This window comes from Hemibagrus wyckioides, linkage group LG07, assembly GCF_019097595.1.
Source record: "Hemibagrus wyckioides isolate EC202008001 linkage group LG07, SWU_Hwy_1.0, whole genome shotgun sequence".
Classification (NCBI taxonomy): Eukaryota; Metazoa; Chordata; class Actinopteri; order Siluriformes; family Bagridae; genus Hemibagrus; species Hemibagrus wyckioides.
In genome coordinates, this window is record NC_080716.1 from 28,913,899 (window position 1) to 28,929,861 (window position 15,963).

A 15,963-nucleotide genomic window follows, 5' to 3' on the forward strand; every position below is an offset into this window, starting at 1 on the left:
CAAAACTATGAAAAGATTATTTACATGTGTAACTCATTCACAGTTAACAGGAATGTGAGGTAATGGCTGCCCATGATTCAGTAATTAAATGATTTATTTTTCCTTTTTCCTCTTATTTCAACACATTTAACGTAATATAATTTCTGACAAATAAGCATTACTAATTAACCACATTTTTTATTCTGATTTAAAATGATGAAATACGAAAGCAGTCGACTTGACCAACATGGTTCTACTGGCTACAGTCAATATTAGCACATGATTAATCCTTTAGGAACTTTCAGATAGTTTGAACTTTATTAAGAGTATAGAAATCTATAAAGGTCCTTTATCTCCATAGTTGGATGCTGTTTGTTCATTTTACAGCTTCTCAAGACCCAATGAGTTTAAAAAACCCCACTTTGGCTTTAGCTATCGTGTGTAATCAACAAAAAAAAGCATTGTCCTTAAATGTGTATAGGTAAAATTGAAGGCTTTCTGTTTGGGGGTTTCTTTTAGTTATTGTGGTTACTATCAGGTGTCAGGAAATCACTAAACTGTGCCTGACTCTTGGACCTCTTGGACATATTGGACCAAAACTGAAAGCAGATCCATCCATTTACCGTTCACCTGCTGTCTATTCACCTACTGAACACTGAGTTAATGTTTCCATCTTTGATTTGATTTTGGACTCTTATCTGCAGCTGGGAAAACCTGGGCTTTGTGGGGAAATTGGGCTTCAGATCAATAACCAGTGCTTCATAAGGCCAGCTGGGACATGCATAACGCTGATTGTCCTGCTTATTTGAACAATCTGAGAAATGAATGGCCATTCAATGTGACAGATGTGAATCCTGTAGAACATGTTAATGGCGTTCGTTGTGATATATGTGGTGCCATTTTTTTTCCAATAGAGAAATCCTATCTCATCTTACCTGTAAAGCGTATGACATTGATTTTTAGTTGTTTATGTACAGTATAAAAATCATTTTATTACGCATCTTTTCTCTTTTAAATCATCATGTTCCTTTCTTTTGTTCAGCTGTGCTCTGTTCAATAGTTAAACCTAGTTCTGTTATACCCACCAGGATATTTCCCACCCTTTTGTGTTCCATGATGTTCTGTTCCTGTTGCACTGTACTGGTAACCCTAAGCTAGATAGATAGATAGCTAGCTAGCTAGCTAGCTAGCTAGCTAGCTAGCTAGCTAGATAGATAGATAGATAGATAGATAGATAGATAGATAGATAGATACTTTATTGATCCCAAGGAAATTCAAACATTCAGTACCCCACACATTCTACCTTGCTGTTCTACCCAATTACATTCTACTATTCCATTAAATTGTATTGTTGCACTCTGTTATGTTAAATTTTGTTGTTACACTCTCTTAAGTTACACCTTACGGTACATTGTTATGTTATGCTTTATTGTTACTCTCTGTTAAGACATACTATTCTGCCTCGTTTTCCTACCCCTGTTATGTCAGAATTTGTTATACCTGGTAATTTTACACGCATTCACCCTTTTATATTAAACTTTGTTTCTGTCTGCTACGTTAAACACTTCCACTCTGTCATATTATGCTTTTATATTATTACTCACCATTATGTCACATAGGTACACATACAAGATATAACGTGAAAATATTCATCTCATATCACTAATTCATTCCAAAGAGTAATAAAATAGTTTCACCATAATGCTATTAACATTTTTAGAGGTCCAAATGTTACCCCATACAATGAATGATCCTTTAAGGATGAATCCAAACAATAAACGAATCGCAAAGTTGGAGAAGATAATGGCTCTCTTTTTGAAAATGGAAGTAAGGTGGACTTCTCTAAGATAACATATCTCAGTGTTCTAGGTTGGTGAAATCGATAAGTTCATAGAGTGCTTTAATTCAAGCTGATGGCTATGAAGAAACTCCTTTAAAAATGCTTAACCGATATAGTGTGAAAGTGGCTCAACAGGCTGATTACTCAGGCATGGAAAAACCTCCTGTAAGCCTGAGGATCAAAGTCAGCCAACGCTCTTAAGTCATGCTCTGTATGCGCAACGGAGACGAGTGCCATAAACCAATCTCCTCCAATTAGCTCAGGACAAAATTAGAGGCACTTAACGTCCGACCGGATCGTTTCTCTCCAGCTGCATGCCGATGAAACCACAGGGTGGTGATTATATTTAAATTGGCTCTAATTGAGTCTAAGGAGGGCTTCTTGGCAAAAAAAGAGCAGATAGATCACTGGGTTTATTAGCTTGTATTAATAGAAGAGGAAATGCTCTCTCTGCTGAGAAATTGACTCGAAAGTCCCATTAAAGTGAGCAGCCGTGTAGGACTGCAGAGCCATTGCCTTCTCCTGTTCATCATTTTCTTTTCACGTTCGTCTTAAGTGAAAAAGTCCTCCAGAGCTCTTAATCGAAGATCATTTATCTGCTGTGTGTCCTCAAGGGTAGATTAATGAAAATGATAGTGCAAAGCTTTTCTAGCCAAGATGGATTTGTTTACATGGAAGAGTTCAGTGGTATATAATAATAATAATAATAATAATAATAATAATAATAATAATAATAATAATAATAATAATAATAATATATAATATATAATTTTTGCTTTTTAACCTATCATATATTTTGATATTAACAAGCTACAAACCTGGATACTTTTTATTATTTTATGATTTTGGTGATGCATCAGATTATTCATTGTACAATGATATCATTTAGGAGTCGAGTCCTTACATAGCGTATGAAACAACAGTCTTTTGGGTGTTCTGTATTCCGGTATACAGTAGGTCTCATTTTGGGTATCATCTTCCCCTATATAGTCCACTGTATGGTATTATATACTGGACTTTCACACCCTATGTTGCACTGCATGTCCTTTATAGAACATTTTTTTGGTAATTCAGCTACATAGTGTCTAAGTAGATACAAAACAATAGCTTTCTGCACCCTACATAGTGAACTATGTCCAGTATGGAACTCAGTTAGCTTGCCCCAACCTTTGGGTTTGGAGGCTTGTTTCCTGCCTCCACCCTGTGTGCACGTTCTCTCCTTTAGGAGTTTCCTCCATGTTGTCTGGCTATCTGCTAACTGTTGTCTGGTTGTCTGGGAAGTGGTAGCTTAGTGGTTAAGGTATCCGAAGGTTGTGAGTTTGAATCCTAGGACCTCCAAGCTGCCACTGCTGGGCCCCTGAGCAAAGCCCTTAACCTTGAAATGTATAAAATGTGATAAAAATCTAAGTCGCTCTGGATAAGGGTGTCTGCGAAATGACAGAAATGTAAATATCTCCCCAAAGACATTTTGGTTGGCTACAATCTTGTGAAATAATGGCTTTTTACCATATACAGTGCATTCTGTATAATGCACCAGGTCCAATTTGGCACAATCTTGGGATTCAACTTATTATATACAGTACATGCACTCTGCTGGGCACAAAACAGTAGACTTGTGTAGTGTCGAATGTGGAATTGTTTGGGAAATCTCTACATGGAGTATGAAATAATGGTGCTTTGCAGCCTACATAGTGCCTTAGGTCCAATCTGAGTCTCATTTGAGATGTAATGCCCTATATGCTTACATAGTGTATAAAATAATAGTGCACTAGATCTGTTTACACACTATTAAGTGCATTATGTGTAATGTGGGAATTGAATTATGCATATACAGTGTAGAATAATGACATTTCGCATGCTATGTGATCTCCAATCTGAGTCTCATTTGGACTCCTTTGGTGTTATCTATGATGTTCCACATCCTGTGTATTGCACTGTTTCAATGTGGAACTCACTTAGGATGAGCTTGGATAAAAAATAATGTATGTTGTTTATGTATATACTGCATATTTATTTTTCTAGACATATGTAGTGCTCTTGATATCCAATGCAGTGAACATTTTGGGATTCATCAGATCAGACCCATTGTGTCCATTTGTTCTAACCTCTTACTGTTGATTCATCTCTCTGTAAGGATTTTCATGTTTCGTATTCGCGTTATAAATAGCCGATGCTTTATGCTCTGAACTGCGCAGTGTGCTGACGGATGAGGAGTCGTTCAGAGGTTTTATTATTGCCTCTGCATTGCTGAGCTGGTGTGAAATGTTTCAGCCACACATTTGCACGGATTCGTGAGCTCTATATACAGAGATTCCCATGACCCGGCCAGGTCACACACAACACACACTCCTAGCACCAGTCTAGGCCATGTCTGCTGAACAACACAAGACCTCATTGATGGAAGATTTCATCTGCATGGTGTAACGTTCTCAAATGTAAACAAAACTTCGTTGTTGTTGTTTTTTTTTTTTTTTTACAAAAAAGAACAATTTATTTGCATTTATTTAGCCTCCATGCAATTGTAAAGCCTTTTATTTTATAAATACAATATAGAAAAATAAACACATTTCCACACATAAACACTGTGACATGGATATTGACTTTTTTTTTTTTAAAACACAACACAGATGTTTTAGAAAGGTTAGGGTCAAGTGATAAAATATGAAGACAGTTAAAACAATGAATTTCTGTTACCTCATTTTGAGGTATTCAAAAAAAAAATAAAAATCACATGCTTTTATAACCATTCCTGCAGTCTCTACTAGGTTTAGACTGTGTGTCAAAATCTATTAAAAGGTGAAAATGATTTCATACTGGTTGTATCCCAAATGCCTGTCGACTCTTTCTTAAGTGCACTACAGGAGATGTGAAACAAAACCTTCCTTGTAGTGCGCTATATGCTTCATATGGGAGACATTTACGATTTAGCTTAAAATAACTAAGTGTCACATTGCTCCCTGGTGCCTAATTAGTATGTATGAAGTGATGGCTTCCGGAAAATCTGTGCACTAGACAGGGTATGAAAAGGTTGTCTTTGTGTCCTACAGATTTAAAATTAGCATTGGAAGCTTTTTTATGAGCAATGTCATAGAAGATTTCCTTAAGAGCCATTTTTTGGTTCCCTTTTGCTTGAAAATTCTTCAACCATTTCTATTGTTTATTGCATAAAACACTTCATAAACATTTCACACCACCAAGATCCTTTCAAAGGGTTCTCCAGGAACTAAAAGAATTGTTCTTTGATGGTATCCTTCGTAAAAAGGTAGAATCTTTATGAGTATAACTTAAAAGATAAAAAAAAGAAATTGCTTCCTTATATGTCGTACACTATATCCTTATTTGGGATTCATCTTCTAGCTGCATATATAACTAAACAACATGGACTGATGGCTTCTACACCCTCCCTAGAGCACTAGATGTCCAATACAGAGGCAGAGTGCACTTGGAAGGGTATGAAATGGTGGACTCTGTGTCCTACCTCCTTGTAATTAAATGTTTTTAAACAGCAATACAATAGACGTTTTCCTTAAGAACCTTTTGTGGTTCCCTGAAAACCTTTTCCTTCATGATTCTTCAGCCATTTTTTTATTCTTTCTGCAATAAACCTAATGAGTATTATCTGCCAAAATGAGTTTTTCACTTAATGGTGTTTAAATCTCAGTCAATCAAAAGGAGCTTCAGGAAGGAAAACAATGGTCATCGCTTTAAAGAGCCTTTTGGGACAGAGTATTTCAGAGAAGTTTTCAAGGTAGAACCTATAAACGTACTTGGAGTAATGGCTTCTACACCCTATGTAGTGCACTATGTGTCCAATACAGGGGTGAGTTAGGATTCAGTCCACGTCTCACTCTCCTTAAGTGTGTATCTATACCGTCAGTCTATACCATCAAGTCCCTGGAAAGCACTGCGGAATGGGAGAACACACATGCAGGTTTTCCTCCAATGGAGCGTTCGCTGATGGATGCGGAAAGACTCGAGGTCTCAAGGTTGAGGGCTCATGTGGGTTCTCTCATCCTCCGAGGAAAACTCTGAGGAATTGCACATGTACGAGTCCGCTTCGTCATCGTCGTCATCACTGTCCCTGAAGTCTCTCAGTCTCCCTTTAGCCGAGTCGGGCTGCTCGCCTTTCTCTTTCTCTTTGGTTCCTTTGTGTTTCTCGGCAGCTTCCTGGGCTGCTTCTTGTTCTTTTGCTTTTTTGCTGCGTTTCCATTTCATGCGTCTGTTCTGAAACCAGATTTTGACCTGGAATGGAAAAGACAATAGAAAAAAAACATATTACTATTATTATTATCATCATCATTAAGACGAATTTTAGACTGTTTACTCTATACCTTTTCAAATAATTTAAGCTCCGAAAGCAAATTAAAGTTACTCTTCATCTGCACTTTTTTACATTTCCATTCTTTCCTGTGAGCCTGATAGATCAAATTAATGGGATTGCACTGTTCTCTAATGTATTGTAAACCATACATTCTAAATATGTTATTTGTTATGAACATACAAATGTGACCAAGTCTAAAATGTGAATGAGTCTAAATTAGTTACACTTAAAATGCATTTTTTATTGAAGAAACACACCATACATTTCATGTCATATGTGCAGATAATATGTATGCTAGCATTTTAAGCATTTGGGACCATCACATACACACAAAGAGGAGGAGGTTGAGTGTATACCTGGGTCTCAGTGAGCATGAGGCTTGTGGCCACCTCGAAGCGTTTGGGTCTTGAGAGATATTTATTGAGTTTGAACTGATGCTCCAGCTCCAGCAGCTGCTGACTGGTGAAGGCGGTACGCGGCCTCCGACATTTCCCTAGGAGTGTGGACTGATGAGCTTGAGCTACACACACACACACACACACACACACACAGGCACAAGGAGAGAAAAAACACACAAATTCACCCTTTGGATAGACAAAAAGAGGGTCTGAGAGCACACTGAAAATCTGTGGGGGGGTTTTCTCATCATAAAATTTTAAGTAAAAAATAATTTTGTAAAACAATTAAAATAAATGTTCAATATATTTAGTGCTTAATGTTGATGGTTTTTAGGCCGTAATAACACGTTATATTGACCACATTCACAACAATACTTTGTGGAAAAGCTCAGATTTTTTCCTCATGTCCGATCTCTCCTGTTGAAGCTTGTGATCCGACGCCAGTCCGATGGATTTGAGCTAAAAATGGATCATTAGGTTTTACACAAACTTGTGGAGTCTATGTTCGAGTGCTCGCTGTTATTAAAGCAAAAGAAAGGTAATATATCATATAATGAAACTCATTAATACTCATTAATTATTAATAACAGAAAAGGATTCAGAATCGAAGCCTCTTTTTTCACTAGTAAATTCAGTGCGCAAAATTTCCCGATAATAGTAAAGTCACCAGGTGAATCATTTTCCTTTACGTAAAAGTGTTATAGGATGGATGGAGGGATACTGTCTCTGCGTGAAATATAAACTATAATATAACAAACAATCTAATATAAGCAAATGGTAGGAATTAGCAGTAATAAAAAGATGAAGTAGTGGAATGTATTTGTGATTGCGCGGTTATTTTTTTTTATTTATTGTTATTTATTTATTTATTCGTAGTTTTATAAATTCGGAAATATAAAGTTAATCCGAGCTTTTAGATTTTGTACTGAGGGAAAAAAATTATAATAATTTCCTAAGAGTGGTCAGGTCAAATTTGTGTTTCTTTTAAATATTTGTTCACATGCATTTATTGTCATTTCTATCATATGCAGCTGATGGAGTATATAGTGATATGAAATGATACAAGGTTTCTCCAGGACCCTGCAGTCTTCATCCTGCTGTAGTCATACCGGCTAATGGCGTGGAATAATAGAATGGAATATGGAGCGATAATTATGATCGAGTCGGTGCGACAATTTAATTATTTAATCCTGAATATTTAATCATGAACACTGGCTGATGAACTGAACCTGCAGAAACGCGGTAAATATTTTAAAACCTTTGGGGCAGAGTAAAAGCTTTGAATTCGAGCTGTAATGATATTAAAACGACTAATTCGGGTCGTTTAGAGTCAAAAAGGACATGCGCCAGTGTTTTTGGTCAAATCGGTGTTTAGCAGAAAAATAATTGATATATGAAAACTCTCTCTCTCTCTCTCACACACACACACACACACAGACACACACACACATTTCTATCAGTGTATGTTGAAGGACGATATAAGCCGAACAGGCGTATTTTAATTAATTTGTTTACAATATTATTATACACCGCTATTATTATTATTATTATTATTACACTTCCATGGTTTATCATCCGCACCCTAGCTGGTGTGTGTGTGTGTGTGTGTGTGTGTTAACTCGAGGCTATTCGCGGTCGGCTCTTAGTAAACCCGACACAGAGACACACTTGTGTTCGGTGTGTAAACACTTGGACCGGTTTGTGGTTTTCTCACCGGACCGATACTTTTTCCCCCCTCTGTCCATTATCTAGCCATTTTACCCTCTGTCTGAAAAAGAAAAGGAGAGACAGATGGCGAGAGAACACCTCCCGAATAATAATTCATCCGCCAAAATATTTATTGCTCCGTCTTCATTCGATGAACTCTATGTGATTATTTTATTCAGAATTAAATGTTGATGAAAGAGAAACAAAAACAATAACAAAAAAAAAAAAACAGTAGATGTCTAATTTCTAACCTCAGGTATAAAATTAGACGCGAAATGTATCCTCCTAGCCTCCTATTTTCCGCATAACTATTGTATGTAATGTATTTATTATATGCATAATCTTGACTATGTGATCAAAAATAAATAAACAAACCTTTATTTATGCATTTTGCACACAAAAAGGAATAATAAATAAATAAAGATAATGTGAGGAAACATTGCTTTTTTAAAAAAAATGCAATGCATTTTTTAAATGTTTATAAAAAATACAGCTATTTTACACTGACTTGTTATTATTATTAATATGGCATAAACGTGACCATTGAAAATGGCTAAAGAACCAACAAAAAAGGTTAGACAAAAAGCAACCACAATTAAGCATTGTTCTCTTACTTCAATCTAAAAAAAACAACAACAACAATTTCCGACTTTTAGTTCTTTTTATTATTGTAGTCTATTGAAAATAAGCTCTGTTGCTAAATGTTTTAGCTTGTAATGGTTTATAGCTTGCAGAAATGTTTCTCTGGTGTGCTGACATCGGGAAATTTAATTTTATCTCCATACGTTATGTTATGTTTCTTTAACAAATGTTGGTTTTGAAACTGAAAGAAACAAAAAATAATAATTATTCTTCCAATATAAATGATTACTACAGTATTTGTATTTACTAATTTATTCAATTAACTTATTTATTTTTTGTGGAAAGAAAATATCATTTAGCTACGTCTTTAAGGAACACTAAATAACAGAAATATTTTCTTGTATTATCTAATGTTATTGTTCTGGCACATTTTATAATGTTTTTATTTATTAATTAATTAATTTATTTGTTTATTTTTAATTATTACTTTGTGGACGTTAAATAAGTCGTTTTCTTCTATATGGCATTTTTTCGCACAAATTTGGTGGAAATTAATTATTTTGTGGCATTAGCCAAAGAAGGAAGCAAAAATAAACGATGAAATGAATGTTTTGGCACCCTTAATTTTTATAATCGAGTGTATTAAAATATTAATACAGCAGCGGTGATATGTGATATTGTTTTGTGTTGTTTGTGTTGGTTGTTTAAAAGTGTTAAAAAAAATAAATAAAATAAAAGGTACTCACGATTGAAGTCAGTTTGAAGTTTGGGGAGCGCGAGCCCGGCGGTGGAGATCCTCAGCCAGTGATCGAGCTGCAGGGAACCAGGGGGCAGCTTGAGGGGTTCATCATGATGAGGAAGAGGAGGGTATGGGTACGAGAGCATCGGCGGCTGTCCCAGAGGGTAGGAGAACATGTGCGGGTGGTAAAGAGAGCTGCTCGGAGGATGGAGTCCCACCATGGCCGAAGGAGAGTTCAGGAGGTCCGAACCCGGGACACTTCTTCTTCCCGAGGATGATGATGATGATGAAGAGGACGACGTAGAACTGGACAGTGAGGTGACCAGAGCCAGGGGAGAAGTCTGAGCTTTCGGAGGCTCCACGGCCAGAATGGCGTCGATGCGAAAGTTTTTTGATTTCTCCATGTGGCCCACACGGATCTCCAGCCGTCCTCTGGACTTACATGTGTGTGTAGGTGTGTGTGTGTGCAAGTGTGTGTTGGTGTATGTGAGCAGCTTCCTCTCCTTATAGCGTTGTAATCTGGGCTATAAAGGCAACTTTGTGGAAGTGAAGTCGGATTGGTTGTTGATGACACGCCTACACGCAATGAGTTCAGCCTTACAACCTGCAGGGTTGCCAGATTGCGCTCTCTCTCTCTCTCTCTCTCTCTCTCTCCCTTCATTTCTTTTTTAAATAAATATCTAAACACTGTTTAAAAACACATTAAATATAGGGGGAAAAATCGAAACAGAAAATATATAGTGACCAGTGGATAGGTGGAACAGAGAATGCAAAAAAGCAAATCAATCGAATTTCAAGCTCTATGAGAAATGAACGATTAACTCTTTAAAAGTAAAAAAGTTAAAACGATTTAAAATGGTCTAAATTTAGTTGTTCATAAATTAAAGAAAAGGCTTTCTTCACATTTTCATTAGAACCCAACAAGAATTTTTCCATAAGTATTTTTCCATACATTTTGTTTAATCTGTTTTTTTTTCTTGTTTGTTTTTTTCTTGTTTTTGTTTTGTGTTTCATGTAGCCAATGTTGTACTTCTACAGAATTTATTTCACCCTGAATTATTTCCTCAAAGATTTTTAAAATCTTTGATTGATTGGGATTGCATAATAAAGATGGATCAAATTAGTTGCTGATATTTTATTTTTGTTTATTGAGTAGCTGATGAATACAAAATACACTAATATATTATATGAATGTATAGTTTTATTTCTTTTTTTATTTTCATTTTATTTCTTTAATTGAATGGGTTTTTTTTTTAAATTTTATCTTAACATTATTATGGATTATGTATAATATTCTGAACATGAAGTATCTTGTGTGGGTTTGGTGTCGAGTGAAGAGAATATCACACACCTCTCTTTACTTCTTTCTTTTTATTTCTTTTTTTCTTCAACAGGTCTACATGGCTACTGTGTAACCTGTTAACAGACCACCCACTGCACTTAACCCACCCGGCTCCTAGTGCACTTAAACCACTCCACTCCCACTGCAGTCTCATTTCCACTGCATAGCTAAGGCTGTCTGTCTGTCTGTCTGTCTGTCTGTTTATCTATCTATCTATCTATCTATCTATCTATCTATCTATCTATCTATCTATCTATCTATCTATCTATCTATCTATCTATCTATCTTAGACTAAATAAAACAATAAAATTAATATCAGATGAGATATTTTTTTGACTCTTTAAAGAATAATGAAATTACTCTCATCCCTTCCTATATATTTGGGGCATTAATGTAATAGAAAGGTGGAGAGTTGATGGAGTGATGGGAAAGGAATTACATGATAGAGAGATTTAATGATGAAGTGATTAAGGGTTGAAGTCGTGGAGGACTTGACTAATGGCACTGATGAAGGGAGGAAGTGGACAGACGTAATAGATAAATGAAGATGGGAGATGGAGAAGAGCAGGTGGACATTAGTGGAATGGGTTAATAAAAGAGAAGACGGAGTGATGGAGTGGAGGAATGGAGGACAGATGAATGAAATCAGGAAGGAGGCCAGGATTGAGAGATAAAGTGATTACATTTAGAAGAATGAAGAGGTGGAGCAATGTGTTTGGAGTGATGGAGGGATAAAATGAGAAGTTGGAGAGATAAAGTAACAGTTTTCAAAAAGTGACAGGGACATAATGATGGAGGAATAAAGTGAAAAGGAAAGGAGAGAGTAATGGGTGGATGGTGTGATGGGGTTGGAGCGACCGAGTGGTGGAGGAGTGGAGTAATAGAAGAGATTAGAGGTGGAGAGATGGAGTGGTGGAAGAATAAAGTGATGGAGGAGCAAAGAGATGGGGTTGATGTGATAAAGAGTAAAGCTTAGAATAATGCAAGCATGGAGTGAGGGTGTGATGGAGTGATAGAGGGTGGTAGTTATGGAGAGATATAGTGATAAAGGGATGGAGTGAGGGTGTGATGGAGTGATAGAGGGTGGTATTTATGGAGAGATGTAGTGGTAAAGGGGTGGAGTGATGGAGTGATAGAGGGTGGTAGTTATGGGGAGATGTAGTGATAAAGGGATGGAGTGACAGAGGAGTGTAGATAAAGGGATGGGGTGATGAAGGGATAGAGTGGAGTAGGGGTGCAATAATAGAGGGATGAAGGATGATAGCGGGACAGAGATAGAGTGATGGAAGAATGTAGTGATAGAGGGATGGGGTAATGGAGGGATGGGAGGCAGCGATAAAAGGAAAGCGTGATGGAGAGATTGTGGGTTGTAGAGATGCATGAGTGAAATTTAGAATAGTCAAAAGGAATGATAAAGGGATGGACAGATGGAGTTGGAGTAACAGAGGGATGGAGCGACGGAGGAGTGGATTGATGTTTTTCTCTCTCTCTCTAATTAGCCTCTGGAAGCTAATGGAGTGAAAGGGAGAGAGAATGAGTGACATCGGGTTTGCCCTTCACCTGGCTCTCAATCAGGCTGATGAGCTGCTCTCTCTCTCTCTCTCTCTCTCTCTCTCTCTGTTTATTAGCTCAGGGGAAATCACTAAATCCCACAGGGACTTTTCCTCTCGGTCGCTGACTCACGTGCAACAGGACACGCGCTTTTCTTTCACGCCACGTGCCGTTAACCTCCTAACCAGTCTTAATTAAGTTTAAAGACTTTATTAATTTGTCTTGTCTTTCAAATCTAATTAAAGATCCGTGTTTTCTTTGTTTATAATATAGATTCAAATTTATGTTCTTATCCGGCGCAACAGATTTTATTGTGGAAACATTGATTGACTGGTTGCTAGACGTTTTAGCTCTGATTTAGCTACATTTTATGGAACATTAATGTTAAAAAACAAAACAGAAAAGCAAACAAAGAAAGAAAACCCAGCAGTCTCAAGCCAACAAAATAAACCGCGTCGTAAATAAACCTTGATCTGTTGAATAAACACTGATATTATATTCACATTATTCATTTAAATGAAATATTTCCATGTGAACCTAAATATATGACGTGTGTCGAAATATTCCTCTGTCAACACCGACAATTCCATCTTAATCCATTTAGTTTATTTTTATTTTGAATTACTTGACAAAACAATCCCCACAGATCTTCCTTCCAAAGTCCTTAATATTTCAATAAATGTCAATAAAATCAACAATATTTCTTTTTATTTCAATTAACCCGTTCAAGTATATGTAATTATTCGAAACTAAAAATGCTAAATATCATAAAACACTGTGAAATTAAAATAAAAAAAAAAAATCAAAAAATCAATACCTCAATATTATTAAATTATTTTATACAACAGCAGGAAATTAAATAGCTGGCTGTTTCCGAAATGCAAAATGTTTATACAAATATGTTTAAAATTTGTTATAAGTTATAGGCAACATTACGGGAATCAGAACATCTCAGAAAGAAGGTCACATCGACAAAACTGGAAGAATCTACTGAAAATAGCTGCTGATCTGGCTCCTGAAACAGTACTGATTAAACGACTATTCACATAAAATAAATAGAACCGTGTTATAACAAAATCAATAAATCATCAAAACATTATGACGAATTGAGGAAATGTTTCAACTTACCTGAAATTGCCTATAGGTTAAACAGCAGGGGTTACACAACTGTACTGTTTTATCTCATTTTGTATATTTATTTAACTTTATTTTTTATTTTAATGTTGACAAGTCATTCAAGATCTGATTAAACGAATGAGGATAAACGTGCACTGGTGAAATAATCATGTTAAAACAGCTTCAAGGTTTTGAATTTTATCGGTAAGCAAACTAGGATACAATAATATTAGGATACTAAACAAAACAAATAAAGTTCAAACAAACCTAGAAACAAAACACTCCTTGGCAAAGACTCCTCCATTCTACTACTACTGCTACTACTAATAATAATAATAATAATAATAATAATAATAATAATAACTGAGACTGATTGTTGCTAATTGCGTTAAATAAATTGTGAGTTCTTTTTTTTTAATTTAGTGAAATTTCATATTTGTGATGTAATATTGATTTATTATTATTATTATTATTATTATTATTATTATTATTATTATTATTATTATTATTATTATCAGTAGTAGTAGTAGTAGTAGTAGTAGTAGTAGTAGTAAATTAGGACTGCGTACAATCTCCGATTTTTTTTGGCATTTATTTTATTTATTTATTTACATTTTTTCTCGCATGTACAATTTTTTTATTTCAACATTTAAACAGTCCTACTTTTTCTCAAATGAGGATTTCCATCATCATCATCATCATCATCATCATCTTCTTCTTCTTCTTCTTCATCTTCTTTTTCCACTTTTATTTTTATTTATTTAAAAAACCCATATCGGTGATTTGCTTTTCGTTGTGAATCAGGCACCATGTTGTTAAGAGAAGTCGGGCTGTTCAGGCCGGCGGCAGTGAACCCAACACCCCCCCCCCCTCCCCGGCTTTAATTTCATTAAGGGAGCGCAGGAATATTGCGATTAAAGCGGCTAGTGAAATATGAAGGCGTTTAACACTGGCCTGCAGCAATCCCAGAGATTTATCACTCTTTTTTTTCATCACATCAAGTGAGGGTGAAATGAATATTTCCACCCTGAGATGGAGGCTGACCTCCCAGGAGGAGGCTGAGAGAGGGGGGAAAAAAAAAAAACCCCTCAACCTCTTCGGCTTTCCCTCAAAGCTTCTGTAATCACTTCTCCAATTAACTAGAGTACAAATCACAGTGACGAATGGAAATAGTTTAGATCTGAATTATCCGAGCTAAATGTGTTCATTATGAAAAGACAATTTAAAGGGGGGAAACCTCGCGCTGTCTCTTTTATTGCAATAAATACTACATTTAATTACACTGGCACAAAGTGGTGCAGCCTGCAGCACAGCTTTTAAACACATTTGGGACTCATAATCATTTTAACCCATTTAATTAGCCCGGGATGGCTGATGTGGGCAGGTTATTTGGGGTTATTTAGGGTTCTTGGCCAGCTTCGATTTTAGTCTTAATATTTTTTTCCAGGACTGCTGAGTTCATTTCTCTAAAACACGCGCCATATGTCGCTATTTCTCAGAGGTGTGTTTCAGCTAAACAGCGGCATTCTCTCGTGCGCGCGCGCGCGCGTTTGTGTGTGTGCGTGCGTGTAATAGGGTGGAAGTGTCTAAATCTAAATATAAAAATATGACACGTTTTACCTTATATGGATATTGGGTAACAGCAGAGCAGCAATAATTTGTGTCTTGGGATTTTTCCTCTTTATATCATTGTCATTCCTCTCTATAGCTTGTTTTTATACACATGAGAATTAAATGTTGTCCTTCCAAAGGCATGGTGCAAGACATAGCAGTATGCAAGACAAGCGCAGGACAATAAATACACTGAATATTGGCTGTAACGTGTGAACTATTGGCTGGGCAGCAACAATAAGTATAAATAGACACAATTACAAGAGAGGGGCAGGAGAGCAGTTGTTAGATAATCAGGCATGATCTATGAGAACGTTTGATGTAATTGTACTAACATATGTACAACTCTGTTACAGCATCTCCGCTGGTGTCCCTCAAGGCTCAATATTGGGTCCTCTTCTGTTCTCCCGCTAACCTCCTCCCCTCTCAGTGACACTGCATCCTCATATTCATTTTCATTCCACTGTTATGTTGATGACACTCGAGATTCCTTAGATGCTCGTGTTCCTGTTTGGAAAGCAGCACTTGCAAATAAAAAACAGAATTTGGGATAGTGTTTATTTTCACCTAGCCAGCAGCTGCTGAGTTCTGGATCCTGATTGGTCAAAATGTATTGATTCATTTTCTATAACAGCAGCCCTGACAGTATAGTGCAGCAACAAATCACAGGTTAATATTAATATATATTAATATGCAGCATTTCTAAAGTAACAGTAGTTGTCTAGCAGATGCTCCACAAAGCGTGACACAAAAAGAGATTTTGCTCAAACTATAAAG

General features: G+C 36.3%; 1 protein-coding gene across 1 annotated transcript; it reads right to left on the minus strand.

Annotated features, from left to right (window-relative positions):
* Positions 1–4,313: 4,313 nt before the first annotated feature.
* On the minus strand, positions 4,314–10,073 carry mnx1 (motor neuron and pancreas homeobox 1). The gene is made up of 3 exons (XM_058395893.1): positions 9,574–10,073; positions 6,497–6,660; positions 4,314–6,061 (listed from the first exon to the last, which is right to left on the minus strand). The coding sequence occupies exons 1-3, from the start codon at positions 9,968–9,970 to the stop codon at positions 5,801–5,803; spliced, it is 822 nt and encodes a 273-aa protein (XP_058251876.1). The 5' UTR covers positions 9,971–10,073; the 3' UTR covers positions 4,314–5,800.
* Between the last annotated feature and the right edge of the window lie 5,890 nt (positions 10,074–15,963).